The sequence below is a fragment of the Calypte anna genome, chromosome 8, assembly GCF_003957555.1.
Source record: "Calypte anna isolate BGI_N300 chromosome 8, bCalAnn1_v1.p, whole genome shotgun sequence".
NCBI lineage: Eukaryota > Metazoa > Chordata > Aves > Apodiformes > Trochilidae > Calypte > Calypte anna.
The window spans coordinates 9,586,505-9,613,701 of record NC_044254.1 but is presented as its reverse complement, the minus strand read 5'-3'; the positions used below and the strand labels follow the sequence as shown (position 1 = coordinate 9,613,701).

Genomic DNA, 27,197 nt, shown 5'->3' with positions numbered 1-27,197 from the left:
GAGCAGAGCGGGACGGGTGGCGCGGAGGGGAGCTGCCGGGCGGCGCGGGGGGACGGCCCCTGGGGAGCCCCCGGCCTATGGCCTTTATCATGATGAAGAAGAAGAAGTTCAAGTTCCGCGTGGAGCTGGAGTTGGACGAGCTTTCCTCCGTGCCCTTCGTCAACGGCATCCTCTTCTGTAAGGTGCGGCTGCTGGACGGGGGCAGCTTCAGCGCAGAGTCCTCCCGGTAGGTATCTCCAGGGCCGACGAGCCCAAAGGCTGTCAGGGCGCCCGCTCCCCCGTAGGCAGTCCCGGTCTGGCCGCTCCTTCCGACGGGTTCCTCTCGACTCAGCGTCTCGGCAGAGCCGGTTCCCCACCGAGAGCCGGGGAGCCGACCGCCTCTGCATCCCGTCTGCCCGCTCTTCGGGCCGCCTCGGCGCACGGGGACAGGGCCGGAGGCGCAGCCGCTCCCTCGGAGCGGCGGCCGTGGGCTGGGCGGGGGTCGGGGACCGCGCCGTGGCTGCCACCGTGGGGCTTTTGTCGGTTGCGGTCCCCGTGCTGCTCGCCTGTTCCCTCGCGAAGGGAAGCGGGCAGGGGCGGCCAAAGCGTGGGACGGCTTCCCGCAGGGCCGGCTGGCTGGCTGGCTGCTCGTCCCGTCCAGGGTATTAGGATAGGTGACGGAGCTCGCGTCTGCGTGGCTGCTCGCTGCTGAAGTAGTAACACTTTAAAATACATATTGAGAGACTTAAACACTGGCTAGTAGGGGAAATAAATCTGTGAGTGGTGAGGGTTGTTCCATAATGCCCCGAGCTACGAAGCCTGGTGATGGCGTGGGTACCGGGGGGTTTCTTGCGACGGAGCTGTCCTCCGTGATTGTGAATTGTGCGACCTCAATGTTTTATTCTGTTGGACACTGGCTCACTGTGTTTGGTTACATGGAAAGTAAATATATACAGTTTCATGGAAAAGTCCTCTAATTTCCTGTACATATTCAGGTCATACGTGTTGCTAACTTTGTTCATTCTTAATTGTGCAGTGCAAATGCAACAGTAGACAGGTGTCTTTTCTTTCTTCTTCGTTTTCTTTTTTTTTTTCCCCTCTTTTTTTCTTTCTTTTATTTTTTTCCCTTTTTTTCCCCCCTTCTTCTTTTGTGCCTCAGCAATAGATCTGTCATCTGCTGTGACTGTGGCTTCCCCATCCACTGGTAGTGATGGGTAAACAGAGTACAAGTGGGTTAATTTTTTCCAGGTACCAGGCAGAAGCAGAACATTTTCAATAGTCAGAGTGTGCTGTGGCTTCAGATCTGGGGAAGAGGAACCCTCCCATTACACTTATTCATGTTGTCTGGGTTATTATATTACTTTAATGTTATTACAAAAAGGATTTACTGAAAGATGTCTCACAGAATTCTGGGAGTAGACAGAAATTAGTAACAAATCTATGACTATTCAGTTAGTTTCTTATTAAAAGATTGCTGTAACAGACCTTGCTAAATTATCTGCTTTTGGTTCTGTAAATATAATTAATCAATGAGAATAAAGAGCATAAAAATGGAACTTTGGTCTAAAACCTCCTTATTTAACCATTCTGTTATACCAGCACGTATAATTAAAGATTAATTTATCATCTGTACTGTTGGAGGGTCTTCAGCTCATCAGGGTACTGTTCTCTTTTCATGTCTTCAACGTTTTGTTTGTGAGCAACTTCATGAGTAATAGATGATGATGATAACGATAATCATGATTTTAGGCACTAATGTGCCGTTACTGACCTAATGCAGCCCTTACTGCCTTGAAGTAATTTTCACAGGGTGACACACATCTTCTGGACAGTATATCTATTTTAAAGAAGTTGATGTTGTCTGAGCTGATTTTTTTGTGATTCTAGCCTTTTTTGCCTTGCATGTTTATGATGCTAAAGTTAAAAGCTTGAAAGCATACATATATACCTTTATGAATGTGAACGTATATTAAAGTAAAACATGCATGATAAGAAGCAATATATGTATGCAGGAAGTGTCAGTGGGAGTGTGACAGTGTAGAAAAATTGCATTGAAATACAATGTTGGAGTCAACAAAGAAGCAAAGGAGCTTTGAAATTTTTTTTTTCTGGGGGTATGGCTTAAATATAATGACAGCAGTAAAGCATATGCTGCTATATCAAAGTCCTTGCAAATGTAACTGGTCCATTCCTAATAGACTGAGAGATGCTGAGGTACACTGGTAGGAAGGTAAAGAATAGTAGTGGTCTTTGTAGTGTTGTAAAAGTTTGAGGAACTCCATTTTGTTTCAGAAAGTAATATACAAACTCATTTTAGATATTGTATAATATGTGGAAAAACTGACCATGTATTCATAATAGCTTTTTGTTACTGACTGAGGCCTAGTAAACTATATTGTTTTAGTGAGAAGTTGAGAATTAAGTTTTCCAGATGGTACTTACACAAACCAACTGCTGTCTCTTGCCTTTTTTACTTAAAAAAATAATGAAAAGATATAGTAATATCAACAGGCTATAAAATAACCCTCATGTTATTAGTATTTCTTTCCAAAGCTTACTCATTGAGAAAGAAATGTCATAAAAGCACAGGCTGGTGGCACTGGAATAAATGCCTATATGTAGTAAGTTGTCATGAAAACAGATTGTAATGGTTGCCCTGCATGGATCAAGCTGTATGAATTATTAAAGCCCTGATTCTGCAAGCAATTTGATACCTAAATCATCCCTCTAAACATTGAAGTGGGACAAAAACAAAGACAATTGGAAGTTCAAGCTATGGCATTTTTATTTTTTTTTTCACTTCTTAGATCTTTCCTGAGAAAGAGATCTGTAAGAAACATGTTTTGAAGACACTGTCCATGTTACTGGAGAGTTGTTATCAGAGTCCAAATACTTTTCTGGCTGACACAGATGTATGTCTGAAGTATAAAGGAATTTTGTAACTAGATAAAACCAGCTTGTACAGTGCAGTATATAGCCATCTGGTTTGTGTATAAATAGCAACCATTTTAATTGTTTACACATCACTATTTTTTGTGTACCTAGTTCTTAGAACTTCAATTTTAAAACTTCTGTTTGAAACTTTCCTATGCCTATTTGTGAATATTTGATGTAGGAAAAGAAAATTCTCCATTATAATGCTGAATGCTTAATTATTTGACAAAGTATTCAACTGTCAAATAATATTTTGATCATAGGACATTAATCAGCCAAGTAGTAAAAGTATGGGAGAATGTTTGACTCTGTGCAGTTAACAGGACCCTGGAATTCTAGGGAAAAGAAATGGCTTATAACTTTTTACTCTACAGTATGGAAAAACCTGAAAGAAGTTGTGGGAGTGGGGAGGTTTGGTTGTTGTAGTAAATGGACAATCAGCCATACAGTGTAATTCCTGCCTTTCCCTTTTTAAAATTGCATTCTAATATGACTTCTGGATCTTGATAATAGTATTTTTAGACTTTATAGCAAAGGATCGATTTTCAGCAAATAGTCTGTGAATATATGCAGTTGTGCTAACAGACCTTGTTTTCCTTTATAAAACTTTCTAGTTTAAGCCAGGCTTCCCACATGGAAAGGTGTGTGTCTGCATTTCTGTTTTTCCCCTGAGCAAAGGATAATAGATATCTCTCTCTGAAACTGGATACATTAATGCAGGATACTTCTGCAGATCCTAGTGTGCTATGTCTATATATGTCAGTGATAAAATATTGTGCATATAATGCCTATTGCACTGTGAAAGGACAGAAGATTGTTCCAGAGCAGAAATTGCACCTATTAATATTTTGAACAGAAAGATACTATTTTAAGGTATAGACTTGACTAAATATTAGGGTTATTTATTCAAGGCTCATCTAATACAGACATAACTGCAACAGCCCTTCTTTTAATAGGGTGAAGAAATCATTGATGGTCCCCTAGGGCAGATAACTGCTCATAGGCTGAGTTGTTGTTGCTCAACCAAACAGACAGGATATGAGGAAATAAAAATAATAATTTACCTTCCTTTTCTTTTTTTTTTTAATTATCTTATTTCTTGAGGGTGCACTTTCAGTGCTGCACTGTGTAGATTTAGGTTACAGTAGCTGTAAGCCTGGTAGTTAAATTTTTAGCTCGATTTCCACCTGCACCTCACCGAAGGAAAGAACTTGTTGGTTAATGTGTTCTTATGACTGCATTTTCAATCTGATGATATCCCCTTGGCTTCATGATCTAATTTCTGATGCTGTTTTTCTCCTTTCTTTTACAAAGTACTGTTCAAAACTAAGAAGCTGATGATGATCAATATCTGTGTGACAGATAGAGGTTAGGCTGCAAACTAACTTTTTCATAAAAATATTTTATTCACCAACAGATTCCAGCGAAATTTTGTTTTTTTTTTTCCATGTACAGCATGCTCTTGAGTCTTGAGAGGCACTCTTCAGAGATCTTGCATTACTTGCATGAATGTCTTATTTTCAATAGGTATAGACTAGAATATGTAATTGTCTTGTGTAGAAATTAATTTTTTAAAATGTTTCAGATAATAAGTACTTGCTGTGTCTAGTGATACTTGGCTACCTTGTTCTTGATGTCTGAAACTGTATCTGTTTTCTGTGACTCCAGCAAGTACATTTTCTGCCTCTTCAAATTGCATTTTAACCATTATGTTGCTGCAATTGTATTTGATAAGGGAAAAATTTTCTTGATAGTAACACACCTCATCTAACTTTCCATTTTTAAACAAAAGTACTTGTTAGAAAAACATACCTGTTACAATTAGTGTCACCATCACTCTCATCTTCCCAAATGATGTATGAATCCTGTTGACAGTCTTCAGAGTTGGTAATGCTACTTCTAATAGTTTTTCAACTATAAGCAGATTTGTAGTTGGATAAATTAAAATATAACTTTCAAGTTTTCAAGTGTAAATTAGTGTTGGGATAAAAATCCTGGCTTGCAATGCTGTAGATGCTTTTTTTTTTTTTTTTTTTTTTTCCAGATTGCCAAACATCCACTTAGTGTACTTGCAGTTGTGTGACTTGGCTGAGCAGCTTCTAGGCCTGGTACTTCTCTTTAGAGAGGAAAACCTAAGAACTGAATTTCATACAGAAATTATAATTTATTTTTTAATTGCTATTTCTTTTGTTACCTCTTCAGCCTTTCACTAATAGGTACAATAAAATGGGTTTAATTATCAGATTTAAAGAATATGCTTGAGGAAGGTAATGTGATGAACAAGAACTGGATATTCTGCACAGGGCTGAAGGGGAGGAAAACAAGGCTAAAATATTAATGGGAGCATTCATGTGCAGAGGTGGAAGAGTAAGAGTGTGGAAATAAGGGGTATAAAAATATCAAAATATCAAAGAAAACAAAATTAGATATAAAGAGGATCATCTTTGGGCTACAGTAGGAGATGTTTGTACAGACTGCATTTTGTATGGGATGTAACTGCTTATTGCCAATACGAAAAGGGCTCATTCTGTTGAGACTTCTGACACTAACTATTTCTGGTAAGAGTTCTGGTAAGAGATACAGCAACAGCTCGTGTCTCAGGAAAAAAATTCCTGAAAAGAGATGCATGATAGGCATCTGTTAAAGAAGATTGGTGGTGGGGAAAAGCTTTTACATTTAATGTGTCTGGCTTGTGCGGGAGAACAGGCACTTTAATTTAAAAGAGATAGTGATGTTGTTGAGGTGCATGGCCCCCACTATGTCCCACCCCCTCAAGCACAGAACAGTACATAGTGTGCAGTATTTTGCTGTCATAAACCTGCCATTTGCAAGCACTATAGCACCTGATTGACTTTATATTTTAAGGACTACTTTTGTTCATGGAATAATTTACAGTGGAAGGGAATTCTAGAGATAATGAGATAACTAGAGATAACTTCCTATTCAAAGCAACATTAACTTTAGTTAGATCCAGGAAGCTTGACGCTTTCTCCTATTGACTTTAGGAAATCTGTTAAGAATGGGGATTCCAGTCCTTGCAGAAAACCTGCCTCTCTGTTTCACTGCTTTTATTGTGAACATTTTTATCTTCTTATTTTATTGGAACTTCTCTTGTTATTGCCTCTTTTCCTTTCTCTGCTGCCCACTAAGAAATGTCTGGCTTCATCTTATATCTAACTGAAGAGATGAGAGACATGGCTGAAGATAGCAATTTTATCTTCCTTCACCTCTTTAAATTGTAAAAATCCCATGGTCTGGATCAGGTGTTTCATCCCCCTCATTTCTGACTTGTGACCCTCATTTCACATCCCCTGGATTTGATTCAGTTTATCTGTGGCTTGCTTCTACCCAAAGGACCCTGACGCAGTGCTGCAGATACAGCCTCACAAATGTTCAACTGAGGGGAACAGTAATTTCCTTTGAACTGCTATCCACAATTTTGCTCATGTGATTTGCCCTTCACAGTGCAAATTCCTTGCATTTGCAAGGAAACCAGCAGGTTTTCATGAGTATTCCAAAGCAGCTTTATTTCCATGGGATGTTCAGTTTATTCATACTTTATAAAAAGATACTCGACCTGAAACGTTGCACGTTAAAGATTTGACCTGTTTATTGTGAGTAAAAACATGTGGGATGGAAAATGATTGCACTGTTAAGGTTTTGCTTGTATAAACAGCAAATTAACTGAAGGGTTGTGCACTGTAAACAAGTGGAGGTCTTCCTCCACTGTTTGCTGGTTTGCTTAGTCATGAAACACGTGAAACATTGAAGCTCTGCTTGTAAATGACTGCCTTTGTTTGCTTTTTTTTTTTTTTTTCTTTTTTTTTTTTTTTGTAATGCTTAGGAAAAAAATGTTTTTGTTGGAGACAATATATCTTCTTATATCCCTCAGGCATGAAGGAAACATAGAATATTAAAGTCAACTGAATATAATAAACAAATTTAATCTTTGCCTAAGTTCATTACTACCATGTATTCTTTGAAGATCATGCTCTGAGGTCTAACTTCAAATGAGGCATCTTTTTATATGAAGACTAAACCTAACATTCTGTCTATCATACAAAACCTGAAATTATAGCTTGATATTTGAATTGTTACATCAAAAGGTTTTTCTTGTTTATAGCTCGATGTTCTTTAAAGATGCTGAGGTTGGAATTTGTACATGCGTAAGCAGCACGTATGTTATGTGTATTAGGTTACATTAGATGCATAGAATACTTATGAATAAAATTTGTACTGGTGTTGGTGCTAGATCTTTTTTTATTTGCTTTAAAATACCTGTTATATTTATAGTTGTCTGTGTTTGATTTTGCTTCCCTTATCCACTTAGCTTTAAGGACTTTAGTTTAATTTGAAAGTGAGGGATCTCTTTGGGTGATGTTGTTTATATTTTTGTGTGGACAACAGAGATACTAAAAGAAAAGACATGAGTAAACCACACTGTTGGAGGCTTTGGATGCATAGATCTAAATCAAACTGCATTTCTGGGTAGCAATAAGGGTCATTTTCTTCTGAGGATCTGAGTGCTTTACAAATACCAAACTACTTGGCAGACCTTGAGAGATAATAGAGCACAATGTTTTGCTTGGAAGGTGGATTGGTAAGGAAGATAAAAAGATAAGGAAGAACTCAATTGCTCTGAGAGCCTGTTGCATGGGTACCTAATTCTTCAAACAGAAGTAGATTTGGGGTTAGAGCAGTGCAAGAGGGTATTCCTGTCTTGTGTGCCAAACCATTATGTGTTCCCCAATATAAATGAGAAGTCTATATCCAGTGATGTCTTCCTAATGCTAGAGATAGCTTAGGAAGTAAAATCTTACTGTAAAATACCTGAACCACTGAGTGCACTGAAAGTGTGACTGATAAACTGATCGATAATAAGCTATGCCTCAATTCCTGTCTCTGTAACGATCCTTAAATTGGCATTCTCTGTTATGTGCCCTGACATTCTGCAGATGGATGTTTGGAAATATGTATCTCTGTATGTATAAAATGTACATATATAAAATATTTATACAAGTGGGATATTGTTCCCATTTTACAAGATTATTTCCTATGCTAATAATAATTGTGTTACTCCAATCTACTGAACATTGTATTTGTATTGGAAGGACAGAGCTAACTATTTATTTAGCCAAGACTTGATCAAACAAAGCTGTTATGTTAGGGGATAAAATTCATAGCATATCCATAAATGAACTCTGAAACAAAGGCAGGGGAGGGTGAGGGATCTAAAATAATACCCTGCCCTAGCTACTCCTAGGCCTGTCACAGAAGCCATCAGCCCATCAAAGGCCCATCTACACAAGCCCAGAGACATAGAGGCAGGTGGGAAACAGGAGTTATGGACTTGGACCACAGTATACCCTGACTGGGCCCCTCCCAGCATTGTCCCAGGAGAGCTTCAGTCCCATTGTCCAGGCAGGAAACCCATCATCTGAGTGAACACCAAAGCACCTTTTGGACTGAGGGGAGTTACTGCATAGCACTGAGAGTCACATCTTGAGATGCAGGTGAGGAAAATAGAGAGCTATGGAGATATAAGGTCCAGTTAGGTGTATATACTACATTTGTTTGGCCATGCCCTGTTCCTAATCAGTGCAGTCTATTGTATCTTCATATTAAACTGCATTCTAACTCTTTCCTAGGTAAAGAGCTCTCTGGTCAGTGTGAATGGGTGAGGTGGGTTCAAGTGTGAGCAACTGGAGTCAAGACACAGGATCAGAGGGCCCTGGTGTCTGTGGTGCCAGGAACAGGAAAGACCTGAGTGCCAGCATGGGAGTGGGACTGTGTGTCACAGGGCCCTGTGTGTTCATTGTGCCAGCAGCTGAAAGGGTGCCGGTGTGTGTGTCAGTGTGCTAAGGGAGCAATCCAGACTGGCCACTGAGCAGGCAGCGTGGCCTGAGAGCCATACATATGTATGGGTTTTGCTAGCAGAGAGGGGAGTGTGGGGTGAGGCTGCTGGCACTGGCTGTCTCCACAAGGCTGGGAGTCTATGACCAGTGTGGCTGGCTGGGAATGCCAGAATATGAATGTGTGCTTACTGGGAATACAGCTTCAGTCTTGATACTGGTTGGATATGGGAAGTGGAGCTGCAGCAGCCTCACTTCTCTCACGCTGTCTCATCAACATGATACATATTCCCCTAAAATAAGCAAGCAAAACTTAGACAATACTGGAAATGTTACACTTGCTCAGAGAGAACTCTTCTAAAAGCATTTTATTCAGTGCACTTTAAGAACTGGCTTAAGAACATGGCCTCAATGATTCTTAGATGCCCAAAGCAATCCTCTCATCAAACTAACAGCTTTAAAAAATAATTATAATTAGTGTTCTGATTACCTTGTGGAATAAAAAACCCAATTTTTTTCAAAGTATTTGTAGTGAGTAGGTACTCTCTGTACAAGAGCTGTAAGATGTCCAAGCAAACACCTCTTTCCTTAACATAAAGAAGTACACTGATCCAATTGACTCCAAAAGTATTTCTAGAAGTACTTGCTTGTGAAAATGGCCTGATATCAAAACAAATGAGTGTCTTAAAACTGAGAACAAATGCTACCAATTTTTTGTTTTTTTCATGAACAATGATTCTAAAATAATTGTACTAGAAAAACAATCCATCTAACATAACATTTAGCCCCATAGACCTAAAGGTTATAATAGGCTCTCCAGATAAAAACTTCAGTAAGTGTTTTTCTAATTGATGGAACACAGTATCTTGGTAAATGCCGATGAGTTTTGGCTTCTTTATTTATAAGCTCCTCCTGCTAAAGCTTTTCCATCTCACAAAGGATTTTTCCCATGACACTTAAGGTCCTTAAAAGTGATTTTTTTTTTTTTCGCATTTGTAGCTATTTGCTGAAATAAGCTATTATTCATATGCTTAACCCATGTGGAAATGAGCAAACAATCTGCTGGTCACAAACATCATGAAAACCAACATAAGAATCCATCACTCACTAACAAGTTTAGATGAGGAGTTGATTGGGTTAAGATTTATTGTTTCTTCTGGGTTGGTTTTCTGTTGATTTTTCTCTTTTGTTAATCTTGAGAAAAATAAACACATCTATTCATAATTCTATACTGAAATTTTGTTAGTATATAAGGACAGAAAAAGACATGTCTACTACTGAAATCTTGCAGATTTAGTCAAAGTGAGATTGTCCCTCTAAATAAAAACCACTTAATTAACTGATGGTAATTTAAGCTGTACATTGGAATCAGTTTATCTTAAAATATCAGTTTATTCACTTTATTTTTGGTTAGGTCTTACTGACAGGATTTGTCAAATTAAATCAAACACATGACCACCAACTAATGTATTTGAATGCATCTTAGTAACTCAGATATATTTTGATGCATAAAACAACTGGGTTTGCTTTGCATGTGGTGAAGTGACTGTGAGGCTCATAGGAAACTGACTCATAATGGAAAGCTTTCTCCAGCACGCTCTGTAGCACAGGCATCCTTGCCAAGAAGTTATCTGGGTTCATTACCGTAGTAACCAATCAATATAACCTTTTCTTTTCTAAAGGTCTTGCACTTGAACTAAGGATCTCAGAAACTTAAGAGACCACTCTTAAAAGTTAAATGTTCTGATTATTTGGTTTTTTGTATGAGAAAAATAACTTGATGGTGCTTTTCTACACATAAAAATTACTTTCATCATAATGTGTTAAATTTTTCTTTGTTCAATGGAATTAGAACTGTTGCAGGGGAGGCGGCAGCAGTGGTGGGTTGCATATTTGTTGTATACAGATGTTGTATACAGATGTTTCAAATATCTTGTTTTTTAAAACAATGTGATGATATGCTGGTGAAATAAACTAATGATAATTTTTTTGAGGTCCTTATGAGGAGGAAAGGGTACACATGGCTTTACCTGATTTTATTTTTACAAGAATTAGAGATGAATATCTATAACTGAGGCATTTTCACTGTAACTTTTAATTTCTTGCTTGTAAGAGAACTTAAAATCCTAATTTTCCTATTTAATGCTTATTAAATTACTTGCCTGAATAAATCCTTATGTATGAATGGAATGAGTTTTCCAAAAGCATAGTGCTTTTGTGCTATCTTCCCTATGTGAACAATGATATACATTGAACAATATATACTACATGGAGTAGTACTGGCATGTTGAAATAAATTCATGATCCTTCATGACACTTACATTCATCGAGCAGATGTTACTTCTTGTATTTAAAAGTAAAGCCACAACATTAAATGTTCACCAAGTTAACTTTTACTATAATGTTAGTGATATCTAGGATACTGTGCAGCTGTACAATGCAAAGCTGCTTTTGACTCTAGTTTGCTGTATAGCATTTTTTTTAATAGAACACTTCCAGTCCTGTAGCAATGTTTTATAGCCTTATAATGAATAGAGCTGAAATCAAAGGTTTGTCAAGAGTTCTTGATTTTTGAAACTTAATAAAGGTGTGTACAATTTATCCATTTTAGTATTGAATAGATTTCAATTGAAAAGATTGAAAAGATTTCATTTCAGTAACTCTTTGAAGTCCAGTAAAACAGCCAGTCAGCTACAACAACCACTTTGTTTAGACAACATCATTGTTAATTAATCCCTTTAATGTACAGATGTTTTAATTATAATGGTGTCTTAAAACTGAGATTCTCTGAGCTGAAAGTACATATGAAATTTGATTCTGGGATTTTTTGGGGTCTACACATTTGAATTTTTTGTGGAGGAAAAATACCGGTTTGGCAAAATGGGATGTTTTAAATGAAAAAACATCTTGACCAACCAACCTAACTGCACTCACATTCACTTTCCCCTCTCAGTCTTTTTAGCCTTACAAGTTGCTGAATGTTAAGGTAAATACCAGCAGGGCTGAGAGTGTGAGCAGTCTATTTTCTTCCTGTATCAATCCAGGCCTGATGCTTATGGTGTTCAGAAGAGGACATAAGTACAGTTTCATAAGAGCTTCTGGCATTCTTATTCTGCACTCCTTACAGATGGCTCAGAGTACCATAGTGAATTTAGTGACTTAAGATAGTGACATATCTTTCTCTATCTGAAGCAAAAGTTTGTATCTGGACAGTTTATCAAAAAGGTAAAACTGATTTTGACATGATGGTGTTTTAAGAGAAAAAAAGTCTTTTGTTTTTTAGGATAAACTCAAAATGTTACTTAGAATAAATAAGTACTTTTTAAAAAATTATAGAGATTTTATTTCTAAGTTAATGGATGACTGTGATCTGCAGGAAAAAGTGTTCTCAGGAGTTGCATTATCTTTAAGCGCAGTGTATGAAACCTTAAAATATGTAGAGCCCTGATACTCACTTGTCTGCTTGACAATAGGCACCTAGTTGACCATTGTCTTTATGTGAGAGTTGAGCAAATACCACACAAGTGCTATTACCTAGGCCTTCAAAGTGTAACAAACATTAGCAATTATCAAATGTGCCTTTAAGTTTGTATTTTATTTGATTACTTGCTTGAAACTCTTTCCAGTAGAGGATGTAACTGTCAGTAATTTACCTTTTTTTAAAAAAATCAGGTTCTGTTTTTCTGGTCTGTATTTCAATAATTCTTATGCTGGCAGTTTGGATTTTTTATTTATTTAGTTAGTTAGTTATTAAAGCACAGGAAATCTTACAAGATAAAACATAACAGGTAGAATGTAGGTTGCTCATGGTGTACAGAGCCTGTTCCTTTTAGGTCACATGCCTGAATATGACTCAGTGTTGTATCATCAGAAGCCTGGTCTGTTGTGGTCATTGAACTGACTCATTTCAGGCAGGCTGGTTTATTCCTACCTTAGGAAGTCACAATGTCAGTGAGCAGTGTAGCTGGCAGTCTCACCAGCTCAGCAAATCAGAGCTTTTGCATGAGCCTTGCCATCCATCATTTCTCCAAGGCTGATAAACTCTGGCTCCAGAATTCTAACTCTGTTAAAGATGTATGACTGGATCTTCAGATGCTTTAAGAAGTGAATATAAAGCATAGGAATGTATGTATAGAAAAAGAGAAGATAAAGAACAAATATTGCTTCGATATGCAAAGACTGTACTTGAATGAGTAAAGCAGTAGAATAAATTAGCACAGTTTCCACACAGTTCCAAGTTCTGACTTTAAAAATGTGGGACTAGAAAAACACTTTTGATCACTGAGGCAGGTCCCTCAGAATCACAGACATCTCCCCTGTTACTGGCAAACTGGCCAACATATTCTTTAAATACCATGAAATGTTTTTGCTCCTAATTCTTCTGATTTGAAAGCTGTTCTAGAAACTTGCTCTGTGGTTTGAGACCTTGTAATTTTCAGTTTTAAATGTGTACACGATTATGCCTCATTTTGGTCCTAACTACTTTTTTCATTTGACTTTGTTGTGGTTTAACACTGGCCCAGCAATTAAACAGATGCTCTCTATTAATCCCCCTCCCCTCTGATAAAGAAAGGAGAGAGAATAAGGGAGAGAGACTTAAGGGTTGGAAACTAAACTACACAGCTTTAATGAAACAGTAATGATAAAAAGGAAAAATTACTAAATATATACAAATATACAGGAAAATTCCTCCTTGCTTTCTCCAATAACTTATCACATCGCCACCGAGGCTGCAGGGCAGCCCTGGGAAAGTCCAGGCTGGACTCCTGGAGTCAGCAGCAGTCAGGAGCTGGAGGCAGGGGCATACAGACTCAGACTGGTATGGATCAGGACCACAGACAGAATCCTCCCAGGATGCCGAAGCAAAGGGAGGGAGGGAAGGAGGGAGGGAGGGAGGGAGGGAGGGGAGGGAGGGAGGGAGGGAGGGAGGGAAGGAGGGAAGGAAGGAAGGAAGGAAGGAAGGAAGGAAGGAAGGAAGGAAGGAAGGAAGGAAGGAAGGAAGGAAGGAAGGAAGGAAGGAAGGAAGGAAGGAAGGAAGGAAGGAAGGAAGGAAGGAAGGAAGGAAGGAAGGAAGGAAGGAAGGAAGGGAGGGAGGGAGGGAGGGAGGGAGGGAGGGAGGGAGGGAGGGAGGGAGGGAGGGAGGGAGGGAGGGGAAGGCGTTTGACCCTTGTGATCCCTCAAATTTATACTGAGTATGATGCGTATGGCATGGAATACTCTGGTCAATTTTGGTCATTTATCTTGTCCGTTTCCTCTCCAAAGGAAGGCTGCAGGTGTGACCTTTTTACTCATTTTTTCCTTTCGGAGGGCAAAATGTTCCTCAGAACACAGCAGTGTCCTTGGTTCTGCACACCAGTCTCTGGCTGTAACTATAAACATTGAGTGTTATCAGTCCCAGAAGCAGACACTGTCTGAGAAACTTGCTGTTAATTTCAGCAAGTAAAGCTACTTACAAAATACTTAGCTGAAAGCAAAATTACAAGACAGAAAATTACCTTTATTCTGGCTGAAACCAGCACAGACTTAAAGTTATTTAGTCTCTAACGTGTTTGAATTACTTAGTTTATATTAGTTTTGTTATATGTAATTTTTTCTATAAGAGAAAGGAGCTTTCTAGTTGTTCTCCCCATACCTGTTAATTTTGTAGTCTGTTCTTATTCAAGCAGTTATCCAAACATAATAATGTCGTTTGTTTGAGTCTTATATTGTAACATTAATATAGCTGAAAGGATCCTACCTTTTGCCTTTTCTCAGGTACATCATACTGTCATGTTGTTATCCTACTACAGAGAACAAATACATTCAGATGTTAGTTATATTATTTTTCTCTCCAATGGCAGGCTCCCAGTGTGCACCTGAAATCCTTATTTGCTCCAAGTACCTTATTTTACATCTGCTTATTGTACATAATTTCCTTTGTACTTTTCCAGGCCTCTAATTTATCTTGTTCTGTTTTTTATGATGCTCTCTTTCTCTACACAGAAAAACTACTTGTCAAAGATGGTACCTTGAGCACATTTCAATGCTCAGCAGCTTGAAGACAATGCCTGGGAGCTTACATGCTGGAAGAGTTTACTCTCCTGAGGCAAACTGGAGAAGTCACAATCTCATTCATTTGCAAAAACACATGGCTGTTGAATTTTTCTGTAGGTCTAATAATACATTCCAGTTTTGAGGCAGTTATTTGTCTTGCTACTCAAAAGAGAATGAAGGATGATTACTCAGGCCTTGGAACAGATTCTGTGGGAAGTGACCACTCTACAAACACTGGTTCCACTGTTCATAACTTCAGTTGGCTTATTGAGTGCATTCATGGTTTTGAATGTATATACAGCTGATGCTAAGTGTATGTTCTCTTCTTGCAGGGAGATAGTACAAGCAAACTGTGTCCGCTGGAAGAAAAGGTTCCTATTTATGTGTAAAATCAGTGCCAGTGCCACAACGGGGATTCTGGATACTTGCATTTGCCGGGTGTCTGTACGGAAGGTGAGTGCCTCTTTTTTCCCATTCTCTTCTCTTTCCCTGCTTCTTCACATGTTTGGTTTAATTTTTAAATGACAGATAAACTTCGTATAAGCAATGTATCAGGTGTTCTTGTAGTTAAAATTTTGTAGTAATGCTATTATTCATACTAGTTTGACAAATTCATGGTTTTTAATGCTCTTATTGACAAGAACACTTTTTCCATCAGACATTTGGCCTTCACTGAAGACACTGCAAATACAGAATTCTCAATGATAGCAGCCAAGAAATGTGTGTTGAGCTATTTTAAAATCAAGATTAGTATTTGCTTTTCTAAAAAAATCCAACACAAATTTAAAAACCTGTTCAGTATCTTTAAAATCTTAATGGCATGTTGTTTGGTTTTTTTCCTAGGAGTTAAAAGGAGGAAAGACGTATGCAAAGGTAAATTGAGATGCATCTAATTTTGCCTGTGAATCAGCTTTTCTTTCTTATCATTACTTTTAAAGTAATTGAGAATAGTATTCTAATACCATAATTTCATTATGTGCAATTCAGTGACACTGTGGTGTTGGAACACTCGATCAATGTGTTTAATAAGTATATAATAATATTATACCACCAGAATAATTTTTAATTTCAATTTAGTATGTTAAAAAGGTTGGTAAAAGTAAACCCTTCAATATGTGTTTACTTTTACAAATAAAGTTCTTTTTTCTCTTGACACTTCATTTTTTAAGTGAAACTAGAACTATGCAGAATGTGACACTCAAAGTTTGTTTTCTACTTTTTGCCTTTGGTCACTCCTTTAAGGTGCAACCTCTTATTCACATTTGAGAGAAACTAATGTTGAGTTGCACTCAATAGTGTGCATGTAGCAAGAAACTCCATTTAGCAATATCCTTATTACTAACTGTAATTTTTCTCTTAACAGCTGGGATTTGCAGATCTAAATCTAGCGGAGTTTGCTGGATCGGGAAATACCACTCGTCGCTGTTTACTGGAAGGTTATGATACCAAAAATACAAGACAGGATAATTCCATTCTCAAAGTAATTTGCTTCCTTTATCATACTTAAACTAATAAAGCTGAGAACAAATGGTATTATTAAGTACTTAATGAAATTTAAACACCTTTGCTGAACCTCTCTCAAACCCATCAGAATTATTTAGAGAGAACCACTAAAATCCAGTGCAGTTAAAAATGGAATTTATCCAGCTCTTTGAAATTGAGCTGGACAGCTGCAAAAGAAAAGCTTTCAGAAGTTATTCTTATTCTAACAGGAATTGAAAAATGGACTAGGGAAGCACAATGAAAAAGTTATTTCGTTCTCATGGCTTGGCTTCGTGAATGCAGATTTCAGAAGGGCTGTCCCCACGCTTGCTTCAAGCACTGATGGCTGAAAAGGCCAATGTGGGTCAGGCAGTGCAGCTGCAAAAGGCACAGCAGAAAGTGTCCTGTGAGGGGACAGCCAAGGCACGGCTCTTTCTGTGCTGTCTTTTCTCCCTCCAGACAATCCTACGTGTGTTCTCAAAGGGGGCAGCAGAGTTATGGATGGTGTGTCTCTGTGTTTCCCAACTGGAGGCCAGAGTGGAGCACTGATGGCAGTCAATATGGCCAAAGCTGAGGGATTGTTTCAGGGAGTCCCTGTATCTCCTCTTTGAGGCAACCGGTGCCAAGTTCACCATAAAGCACAATCTTAGGAAGGGAGAGATCCTCCATCCTGGAGATGTGCCCTGCCCAGCACAGCTGTGTCCTCAGTAGCATGGCTTCAATCCTGGTGACCGCAGCCTGTTCAAGGACAGCGACATTGGTCACATAGTCAGTCCAGGGGATGTTTAGGATTGTACGGAGGCAGCACTGATGGAAAATAAAAGATTAAGGATGCTGCTGAACAAGACTGTCATCTCCTGGGTCAGTCTCAAGAGACCAATGTCCTGAGCTGCCTGCATGCAGGGTTGAGCCTGTGGCTTCCAGTGCACCTTTCACCTGCCATTTCAACCCTCTCCTGTCACTGCAGAGGCTTTACAAATGTGGGGTTATCCCTCAAGCCTGCGCCGTGTTTTTTTTAGGTGAGGTGCAGCATGTGCAGAACTGGCCCCACCCTTTACTCCTAAGGTTCCTCTGCCAGGGCCCAGCAAGCTTGGATGGTGACAGCAAAGTCCTCAAGTCGTAGGTTTAGTTAGAGTATCCTTCTCTTAGCTGGATGGCCTTACAGGGCTAAATGAGCTCCATCTGCCTGGGTTTGGACTTGTCCTTCTCCTAGGATAGTTGCCTGAAGGCAAGTGAGCCCATCCTGTCCATGGACACACTTTGTCTGACCCTTCAGTTGTGACCTGTCTGGCATGGGAGACCCTACTGGAGGCATCTGCCACCACCAGCATAGCTCCCAACCTCACAAGAGCAGGCAAGCACCTCCCCAACAACAAGGGGTTGCCTGTGGAGGTGAAAATAAATTCATATAATTGTAGCAATTATATCTTTAAGACTGGGCATCTTCACGTGCCACTTTTTTTAAGAGTGAATCTCTCAGCTGACTTACTTATGTCTAAGCCAGTGTGAACACCTCCATGACTCCTGGAACTTACCCATTGTTAATCAATGTAACTATTGGTGATCACTGTTGGAAAAACCCACCCTGCTCTCCTCTCCCATTAGTCCAGGGAGTTTAAAAGTGTATAAGCTGCATTAACCTGAAAATAATTATATAGATAAAGTTACAGATAATTTTTTTTAGAAATACTTTTCCTGCCAAGACACTAAGATTAAATTCTCATACTACTGAATATATTGTTTAAGCATGTACTTTCTGACTTGTTACAGTCAGTCACAGGCTTTTTCCAGAAAACTTTTAATTGATGGCTTTGACCTAGCTAACAAGCCTTCTTGTCTGCTAACAAGCATTGTTGTCTGACATTGCTTACTTTTCGTGGTTTTACTTTACTCTGATGTTAGCACAGCCAGTTCTTGCATGCTAACAGTTTGCTGAACACTCTCAGCAAAGAACATACTTCAGCACTCACTCTTATAAAGAACATTCTGTTTGCTCATTTATCTTTTATATTTTCTCTCTGTTTTTCCCTCGAAGCTATCTTAACAGCAATGATTTTAAGATTCTTCTTGATTTATATCTTTTGCACAATCTTGTACATGCCACTATTACTTTTAATGTTATCTTGTGTTGTTTGTGTGAGTGCTAAGAAAATAGTTGCAGTTTTTTGCATGTCTGTTTATTTGCATATATAATTTTGCCATTGACTTAAATGTAAGATTTGTTGCATATATGTATCAGTTATATGGCCATGTATCACAGAACAAGTCGATCTTTTTTGTAACAATGAGTTTTGTTTCCTTGATGTGTAGGTTTTGATCAACATGCAGCTTATGTCTGGAGACCCATGCTTTAAAATGTAAGTTTATAAGAAATATGTGTGGGACAGTGTTTTGGTCGGAATTGCACTTTTAATTTGCATTTATAACTCTCGGCAAACTAAATCTCTCTAATCTCCAATATTAAAAAAAAAAATAGAAGAATTAAAATGGATGGTAGCTGAATAATGGCTAACATGTTAAAAATACCAGTAGAAGTGTCATAGTTCTCCTTGCTATGTATTTTCAAGCAAAGAATACTGTACATCTGAAATTAAAAAAAATAAAATAGAAGAAAACTTAAAGGAAACTGTTCCTGCAGCAAGCTTATGTATGGGGTGATTTGACTAATACTTGGATTTGGAAAATCTGCTATTACACCTTTTAAATATGTCTCAGATGATTTTAAAAGATGTATTAAAAATGAAACAAAAAAAAGACAAACCAGAAGTGTGATATGATATAGTACAAGAGAAAGCACTTAGGGATATTGTTAGCAAAGGCATTATGCAACACAGTAAAAGATGCAAGAGGTAACATCTGAGGAGGGAGGTAGCTAGGAAAACATAATGCTATATATTAAGGATCCCTTGGCCTCATTTTCCTTCATCTGTAGTGAAGGAAATGTAATAATTTTGCTAGAGCACAATAGCTTCCATAACCAACCTCAGAACACAAAATTCCCATATGCTACTGAAAACCATATTCATGAAAATGAAATTGTTGCCTTGCCTCTAGACTACTATGCCATTTTGTTATGAGGCATCCAAGCTTCATGGATAACTCAACTAAAACAGTGCTGTTGGCAAGCTTTCTTTTTCCAAAGAACACCACTGTCTTGTTAATTATGACTTAATTATTCTGATAACCAGGAAGTGAGGAACTCTCACATGTAATTTGTGTTATAAAAAAAATTTATAACAACTTAAATGCCATTCATTTTAAGGATAGGCTTAGAGGTATCTATAGAATCTGCTTCCATTAATGCAGTGTGGAAAATTCTTCAGTACATGCCAAGATTCTTAATGCTGGTGCTTTTCTGTAATTTAGAATGTTAGTAGATTGGGGTTATTCAAAGTGTATGTGTTTTTCAGTTTAAGGTCAATCTTTTCCAATTCTAGATGACAGTAGATGGCAATTTTATATATATCACATTTAAACCAACTTAGTTGTATTTTACTTTTCACTAGATATTTGCAGGAGAGGTTGATGGAATAATGCCTTCAAAATAAATTTGATCCCTTCAGTTCTAGTTTAACTCAAGTTTTTCTTCAGTTCACTTCATTGACTATGTTCTTATACTGAAACTAGAAGTAGATGGAATCAAAATAAGAGGACATATTTTCTTCCCACAACATGTAATTAAGATGTGGAACTCCTTGCTGCTACACATTGTGAACACTAAAAGGTTGATAAAAAACCAGACACATTTTTTAATAAAAAAAATAGAGAGAGCTACTAAGTATAACTTAGGAGACTCAAGAAACTACTTGAGGAGATGAGAAATACCTAACACATGGGAAGATGCTGGAAGAGTATCCAGGAGATAGATTACTATGTGTGCCATATTCTCTTAGCATCTGTTGTTTGCTGCTGACAGAAAGAGGATGCAAGGCTAGACAAACCTTTGGTCTGAGACAACATGCTTATTCTCACGGCAGGCTCTTTAAAAACAATCTAAAGCAGAGTTCCAAGTATTATATATAACTTGAAAAGAAAAAATGAGCTTAAAGGAAACAATCTGGAAAAAACTGTTAGCTTCACTCTTGTTACATCAACTCAAATTGTGTAGGTTCTCAGCTTGCATTTATATTTTCACACTTTCTGTTGGATCAAAGGTATCTTCCATCATAAAGATATTGTAAAGTATTTACTTATAAACTCTACACCAAAACAGCTTCACTTCAGTATAGATTAGGTTTTTTTAATTCAAAATACTCAATTTAAACTCATTTTTTTCTCAGATTAATGTAGATAATATCCCTCTGAATAATCCAATGAAGAGTGCTAATAGTCCCATGGAGACTTAATCTCTAGCAGTAAACATGTACTGAGCTCTTCCTGAAGTAAAAAAGATTGTGATTAAAGTGAAAAGAGGCTGCAGCTCCAAGAAAAGCAGCATGATGTCTTACCTCAGCCTCAGGTGCAAGTATGAAAATGCTCATGATTTGTAGGTTTCATTATGCAATTAAGATTTTTTTCTGTAGCAACTAAGCAACATTACTGCTGTGGCTGTATTCTTACCATTGTTTCTGAGGAGATCTGAGAATGTTGCCTGCACCAGTCTAGCCCAGATGACTCACTGCAGGGGCTTGCACCACTAAAGGCTCTTTCTCCTTTCACCTAACCTTCAATAAGAATAATCTGTGAAATCTCATCTTGTCCTTACTGCATAAATAGTAAGACAGTATTATCTGAATCTGTTTCATTGGGAAAATTTTTTTGATCCATTTTTATTTAGCATCTCTTGATTTACTTTGACCCAGACCTATTAACAAATATACCAGTGATACTGAAAAACAATTTCTCAAAGGCAAACCAAACATTAGTCTTGTATACTAATAAACCAATGTATTTCTGTTCCTTACTGGCTGCTATGAAAGTAGTTGAAATTAATACTCAGATAGTTTTCTGGGTCCCTAGGAAAAAAGACTCTAACCAAAATTATTCAGACTTGGCATTTTCTTCCAAACCGATGATATAACCATTTCCTGGAACATAAACTTTCAAACACAAACAGAAGAAAAAGTTTATCTAATACAGATGTTCTTTGTGAAACGAAAAATAAAACAATTGCACAATCTGAAATCAGCTACATATTTTCTGAAGAGGCTTAGATGGCTTGATGTTTTATATGAGGTGACATCCCTGAAAGCGTTCAGTTCTTCCTTTAAAAAGTATGTTAAGTAGGTTAAGTCACACCAGTATTGTAGTTCCATAAGAGCTTTTTCCCTTTTTCTCTTTACCTTCAAGTGTAATATAAGAGGAGATATCTTACTGTATATAAAGACATCAACTGATTTATTGAATATATCAAATCTGAAAATGTCAAGTAAACATTTGTATGCAGAACAACCAGTTCCCAAAATAAAAAATAAGAAAGCATTTGAAAAACTGTTATTTCTTTTAATGTATCTTAGTTGTATCTACTTGCAAAAGAAGATAATTTTGTAATTTTCTAGTTTGCTTTGCACTAGCAAAACATAAATTTAAAGGTTTATTAATTTTAATAAAATAACCTTTTGGTTCGTGACATAAACTGAAACAAGCATTCAAGATTTATTAAAAGCTTTTTTAATATTGAACCAATTTTAAATTATGTCATATATGATGTTTTTTCTTAATTTGCAGGAGATGGAATTTAGAGAATACATGGAGATGGTAACATGAGCCCCTTAGTTAGGAGTGGGAGGGTTATAAGCCCAGAACCATCTCATGTTCTGTACCAGAGATGAAACAAAGCCATGAGTACATAGCAATGCACAAGCCAATTAGGCCAATTCTTCTTGTATGAGTTTGTTTGCTGTTTTTTTTTTTGTTAAAACTTACCATCTTGTCATGTATTCCATGAATTACTGCATTGTATTTGTTCTTACCACATAAATTATCCTGTGACTCTATGAATCTATGAATCCCCCCAGATGCCTGAAGGACTGCTAAGCAGGTAGGCTAAGCAGATAGATTCTGTAAAATGTCCTGAAGTTCAGTAGCAAAAACTTTTCTTTTTTTTTTTTTTTTTTCCTTATAAGAGGGCTAGGCAGCATGTTTTCAGAAAAAAATGTTACATGTAACTTGAAGCACAATATGAATTATGCCAACTTGCGTGATAAGAAGAATCTGCGCTGATGAATTTGGAGGGTTTACAGAAGAAGTACAGCAAATCCTGATCACCTTTTTCTTACAGGCCTCCTTCCACAGCAATGTCTATAGCAATTGCTGGAGAACCAGAATCTTTGCATGAAGACAGGAAAGGTGGAGAACACTTAAAAGTACTACATCTGGGCATAGCAGGTATAACATACTGCTCTTAACTTCTCAGTTCTTTTGTAACTGGTTCACAGCTTCAAGGAGGTTTACGAAATACTTAAAAGCTTAAAGGGATGCTGCCAGTGCCCCACAAAGAGACCTTTGGTTATTTGTTGAGAGACACTCTAACACCAGTGGAATCTCTTGTTTTTAATTTTGTAAAAGCTTATGGAGATGGAAAGAAAGAATAGAAATGGAATTGATAGCCTGCCTTCTTTTTAACATTTAAAATCTTCCATTTTCTCCATAACACATTGCTTAATTTGCTTTGAATTTGTATTTTGACTGAGCATTTAATTTGGCCCTTGATTTTCAACTTATGAACCATAGGGTTATGCATAACTGAGTAAATTTTGAGTGGCAAAAGTTCTAAGCATTGTTTAAAAGTGAAGTAGTTAATCTAAAATCTAGGATATTTTAAACAAGCTTCAGGTCCTTACATGGCTTATTAATTTCCACCCAAAACACAGCTTAAGTTGTCTTAGCCACAGTGACTTTTTCATCCAGAAAACATCCAGCACACACCATTCTAATATGGTACAATGGAAAGCATCATCATCTCTTTACTGTTTACAGTACAGACAAATCTAAAATTACATTCCATACAAATCTTTCTAGCCAAATGGTGCTCTGTTTTAATCAGACAGAAATGTATTATGAACTTCTTTTTTAAAAAAAATGCATATTCATTAACATATATGGTATTTCTGCAACATCTGAATATTCAAAGGGTTTGTAGAAAACCAATGTCAAATCCCTAATCCCTCTGGGAAACGCAGCATTTGAGTGTAACCAAGATTATAGGCAAAGTAATAAAAAAGCTGGCTTTAGCAACAGTATCTGATTTACATGTGTTACAGATTGCTCATCAAAGAGTGCCTCAATCCCAAATGAACATGGTGCATGTGGACATTCCAGAACATCAAGCTATGCAAGTCAGCAGTCAAAACTGTCAGGTAGCTGTTGACAATTTTGTTATGAATTGTTAGGGTTGATTTACTTTATATGCTTTTAAAAAATGGGTTGAAGTTGAAAGCTATTTCCCTAGGTGTTTCAGGTGTGGGGAGGATAACATTTTTTTGTCATCTTAAAAGCAAAATTAGTTGTCTGTTTAGATGTGAGACAGCTTTTTCCCTTAGCTCTATCACAATCAACATACCTGAATGAGATTTTTACTTCTTTCATTTATAAAAAGAAATAACTCACATATTGAGACTTATTTCTAAGAGCTGAAGGGGAAGCAATAATACCAAGTCATTCTATTTGTTGGGAAGCAAGACTTATTTAGAACAAAATAAAATGGCATGTGCTAGAATACAAAACCCAAAGTAAATTGCCTAGTTGGTGTGTGCATATACATTCATAAGGCTTTTGAAGTCTCACTATTGGAAAACAAAACACAAATTCTGCTTTCAGGATGGAACATCCAAGTTAACAACCTTGATTGTCAACAGTATCCTAACCTAGCTCACCTTCACTTTCCCAACAGGATATAGCACATGCCACTCTAGATCATCCAGTCTGTCTGAACTCTGCCACAGGAGGAACACCTCAGGGGATAGTACCTCAACAGGAATTGGAAGTATTCTAGAGCCATGTGAAGAGACTGAGCCAAAAGTAACTGAAGCTAGTATAGACACATCTATTAAAGATACACCATCAGAAAAACTCTGCAGGTACACCTAACTTAAAAATCCTTATCTAGCACAAGTACAATAAATTTACCAGTTCTAAGAGCTCTAAATATATTTATTTTTGCAGACATCCTGTAAAGCAAGACTCTGTGGAGTCACAGCTGAAGCGGGTTGATGCCACCAGAGTTGATGCTGATGATGTAGTTGAAAAAATACTCCAGAGTCAAGACTTCAGTTTAGACTCAAGTGCAGAAGGTATGGAGATAAATAAGGAAGCTTAAGGAAACTGATGAATGTTACAGCCCTTAGTAAAATCCACATTCTTCACAGTTTATGTTGTTTATAATCATAAGGACTGTAGATATGGATCACTTAATTTTCTTCTTCATCCTATCTCCCAGAAGATGAAAAGAACCTTGCATGACTTGGGTAGCTTTCCCAGAGAACTGGTTTAAGTCTGAAAAGTGCAGGGGCAAATCTGTGAGAAAGGTGGTTCCTCCAAACGATACCATGTGAAGTTTGGTTCTTCATTACTTAAAACATTTGCATTTGAAAATATCTTCCACAAAACTGATAGGTACGAAATTACATAGCTTCAGAGCAACATTAAAGGTAGCTAACATCTGTTAATTGCCTTGCTTTTTAGAAGAAGGTTTAAGATTATTTGTGGGCCCTGGTGGAAGCACTTCTTTTGGAAGCCATCATCTCACTAACAGGTAAGTAGCCTGTAATCCACACGTAATACTAAACAAAAATGCATCTTATACAGCAATTATTCTATATATATTCTTGATCTTTGTATCTTTCTATTCTGTATCATTTAAAGGTACCAGAAGAACGAGACCCATCAGGTTTTAAAACAAAACACATAGGTTAGTTCCAAAAAAAACCCCATGATATGTCAGCCATAACAATTATAACTTTCAGAAGTTCTGAAGAGTCTCAGCTCCAGAGTTTTCAGATAAGAGCAATGTTTCAGTATGGACACAGGAAACAGGCAACAGCCTGAAATCTTAGCTGTACAGATTTACTACATTACTCTCTGGAGCAGAAGGTTTTAAGAGTTTTACATATCCACTTTTATAGTATCTGACTTCTATGTCTTCCTGATAACAACCCTAATTCTCTTCAGTTTTGGTCAAAGGCAGCTATAATACTGTGCTGCAAATTATAAACCAAATAATTTTACACAAGCAAGCAATACTGATGGTTAAAAGATAACTGGCTTATTTGTAAACTGGGTACACTAATTTCTTTCTAGGATGATGTGTATGGTTACAGAGCACGCTGTAGTAATATATAAAGAGCACAGTACAGTAGTAAGTTGCCACAACAGTCCAGGCAGAATTATTATACTAATAATTCTACTAATAATATATATACTAATACTAATAATATAAAAATTATACTAATAATAGAGTTTTGCCCTATTAATTTTTGACATAGTACTGCAATTTTGCTATGAAAATCAACCCACTGTGCTCTGTCATTTGGAGAGTGAAACAGTTTTGCATTTCCAATTGAGCATCAAAACAAGACTGGAAGACATTTTTTATGGTATCTTAACACACAATGACTATTACTGATTTCTTAGAGACATTTCTCTATTTATGTATGTATATAAAAAGTATTAGCTGCATATGATATAGCTGGGGTGGGAAGTGTGTCCAAAAGATAATGCTTAAGGAATTACAGAGACATCCAGTGGTATTTCTCAGTATCATTATTTATCATTCTCAATTTGACTGCAAATATAACACAAAATGCTTTAATGCATTAAACTCGGCAGCATGGAAATTACATATTTTCTACCCTTCACCAGCTCTTCTGGTACTAGCTGTTCAGTTGAGTGCTTTTGAGTTGTGGAGTTTTTTTATGAGGGATGGTTGGTTGGATTTTTTTAAAGCACTAGAGTTGCTGATCTGTGATATTTGATGTTTAGCTTCCATTTAAACTGAAACTGAACTAACTTCTTTTAAATATTCTTTCAGAGTAGGATCTGGAGCATATGAGCAGGTTGTGATAAAACGCTAGACTGGAATGACTAGAGAAAAACTTGCTGCCCTGACATTGATACTTCTGTTTCGGTTTGTTCTGCTGCAAGACTTGTGAAAGCCAGAAAGAACTCAATGAGACTTTTTTTTGAAAAGTAGTTGTCTCTTGCTGCTCACAGAGCTTCGTTTTTTGTGGTATGAAGGTAATGCTTAGCTACATACACTTGGGCTATTTTTGTGAGCTCTCTCTGATGTTAATGGAAGTTTTTATTTTTTAAGTTGTGTGAAACATTTATGAAAGCATAATTGAGTCCCATTTCAGTACTTTATACAGAAGATCACTTGCAGTGATGTACTTTGTAAATTCTTTCCTAAAGAAGGTTCTAAAAGTTGGTCTGAAATGAAGAAATTAATTACTCATTTTGATCCTACCTGCCACTGCAGTCTTACAGAAGCTAATTACTTCTATCAAGTCAAAATTATTTCAAGTCATAATTAAGGCCTCCACAAAACAACCCAGCTATATTTTACATAACAAGAACCCTCTTATAAGAGTACCAAGTATAACTTCATTGAAACCTTGGATAGTAGAGGTGAACTTTGCATGCATCAAAAAAAACCCTAAATATATTTAAAGCAGCCAGTAATCAGTTGTGCTAAATGTAAATGAAGTCTAGAGGCCTAAATGCATCAAGTGCAGCATCTATTTTCATGCCAGTGACAAAAGAAGTGAGCTTCCACATCAAAATTCTAAGGCACAGTAGTGCATTATCAAGATGGCTTGACTGTTAAATCTGGAGTCCAAGAGCTGCTCTCACATATACTCACTCCAATAACGCATGAACCTTGAGATTCAGTGGGATGGTACAGTTTACAAACCTAGACAGTAGTTTACTACCACTTACAACTTTTTACTGTAGCTTAATCCTTAACAGTTATTTAGTGCT

General features: G+C 37.3%; 1 protein-coding gene across 1 annotated transcript; it reads left to right on the top strand.

Annotated features, from left to right (window-relative positions):
* The first annotated feature begins 6 nt into the window (after positions 1-6).
* On the top strand, positions 7-26,860 carry FAM102B (family with sequence similarity 102 member B). The gene is made up of 11 exons (XM_030455607.1): positions 7-226; positions 15,131-15,251; positions 15,642-15,671; positions 16,162-16,278; positions 18,591-18,637; positions 22,501-22,607; positions 23,483-23,578; positions 24,112-24,298; positions 24,384-24,511; positions 24,903-24,972; positions 26,248-26,860. Exons 1-11 carry the CDS (start codon positions 78-80, stop codon positions 26,288-26,290), a joined length of 1,095 nt encoding a protein of 364 aa, XP_030311467.1. The 5' UTR covers positions 7-77; the 3' UTR covers positions 26,291-26,860.
* The last annotated feature ends 337 nt before the right edge of the window (positions 26,861-27,197 follow it).

Bases quoted from the DNA above. Each gene is read 5' to 3' on its own strand.
- FAM102B (XM_030455607.1), top strand. From the start codon at position 78: ATGGCCTTTATCATGATGAAGAAGAAGAAGTTCAAGTTCCGCGTGGAG. The intron at 23,579-24,111 runs GTAGCTGTTGAC...CTTTCCCAACAG, and splicing joins TCAGCAGTCAAAACTGTCAG to GATATAGCACATGCCACTCT. The intron at 24,973-26,247 runs GTAAGTAGCCTG...ATATTCTTTCAG, and splicing joins AGCCATCATCTCACTAACAG to AGTAGGATCTGGAGCATATG.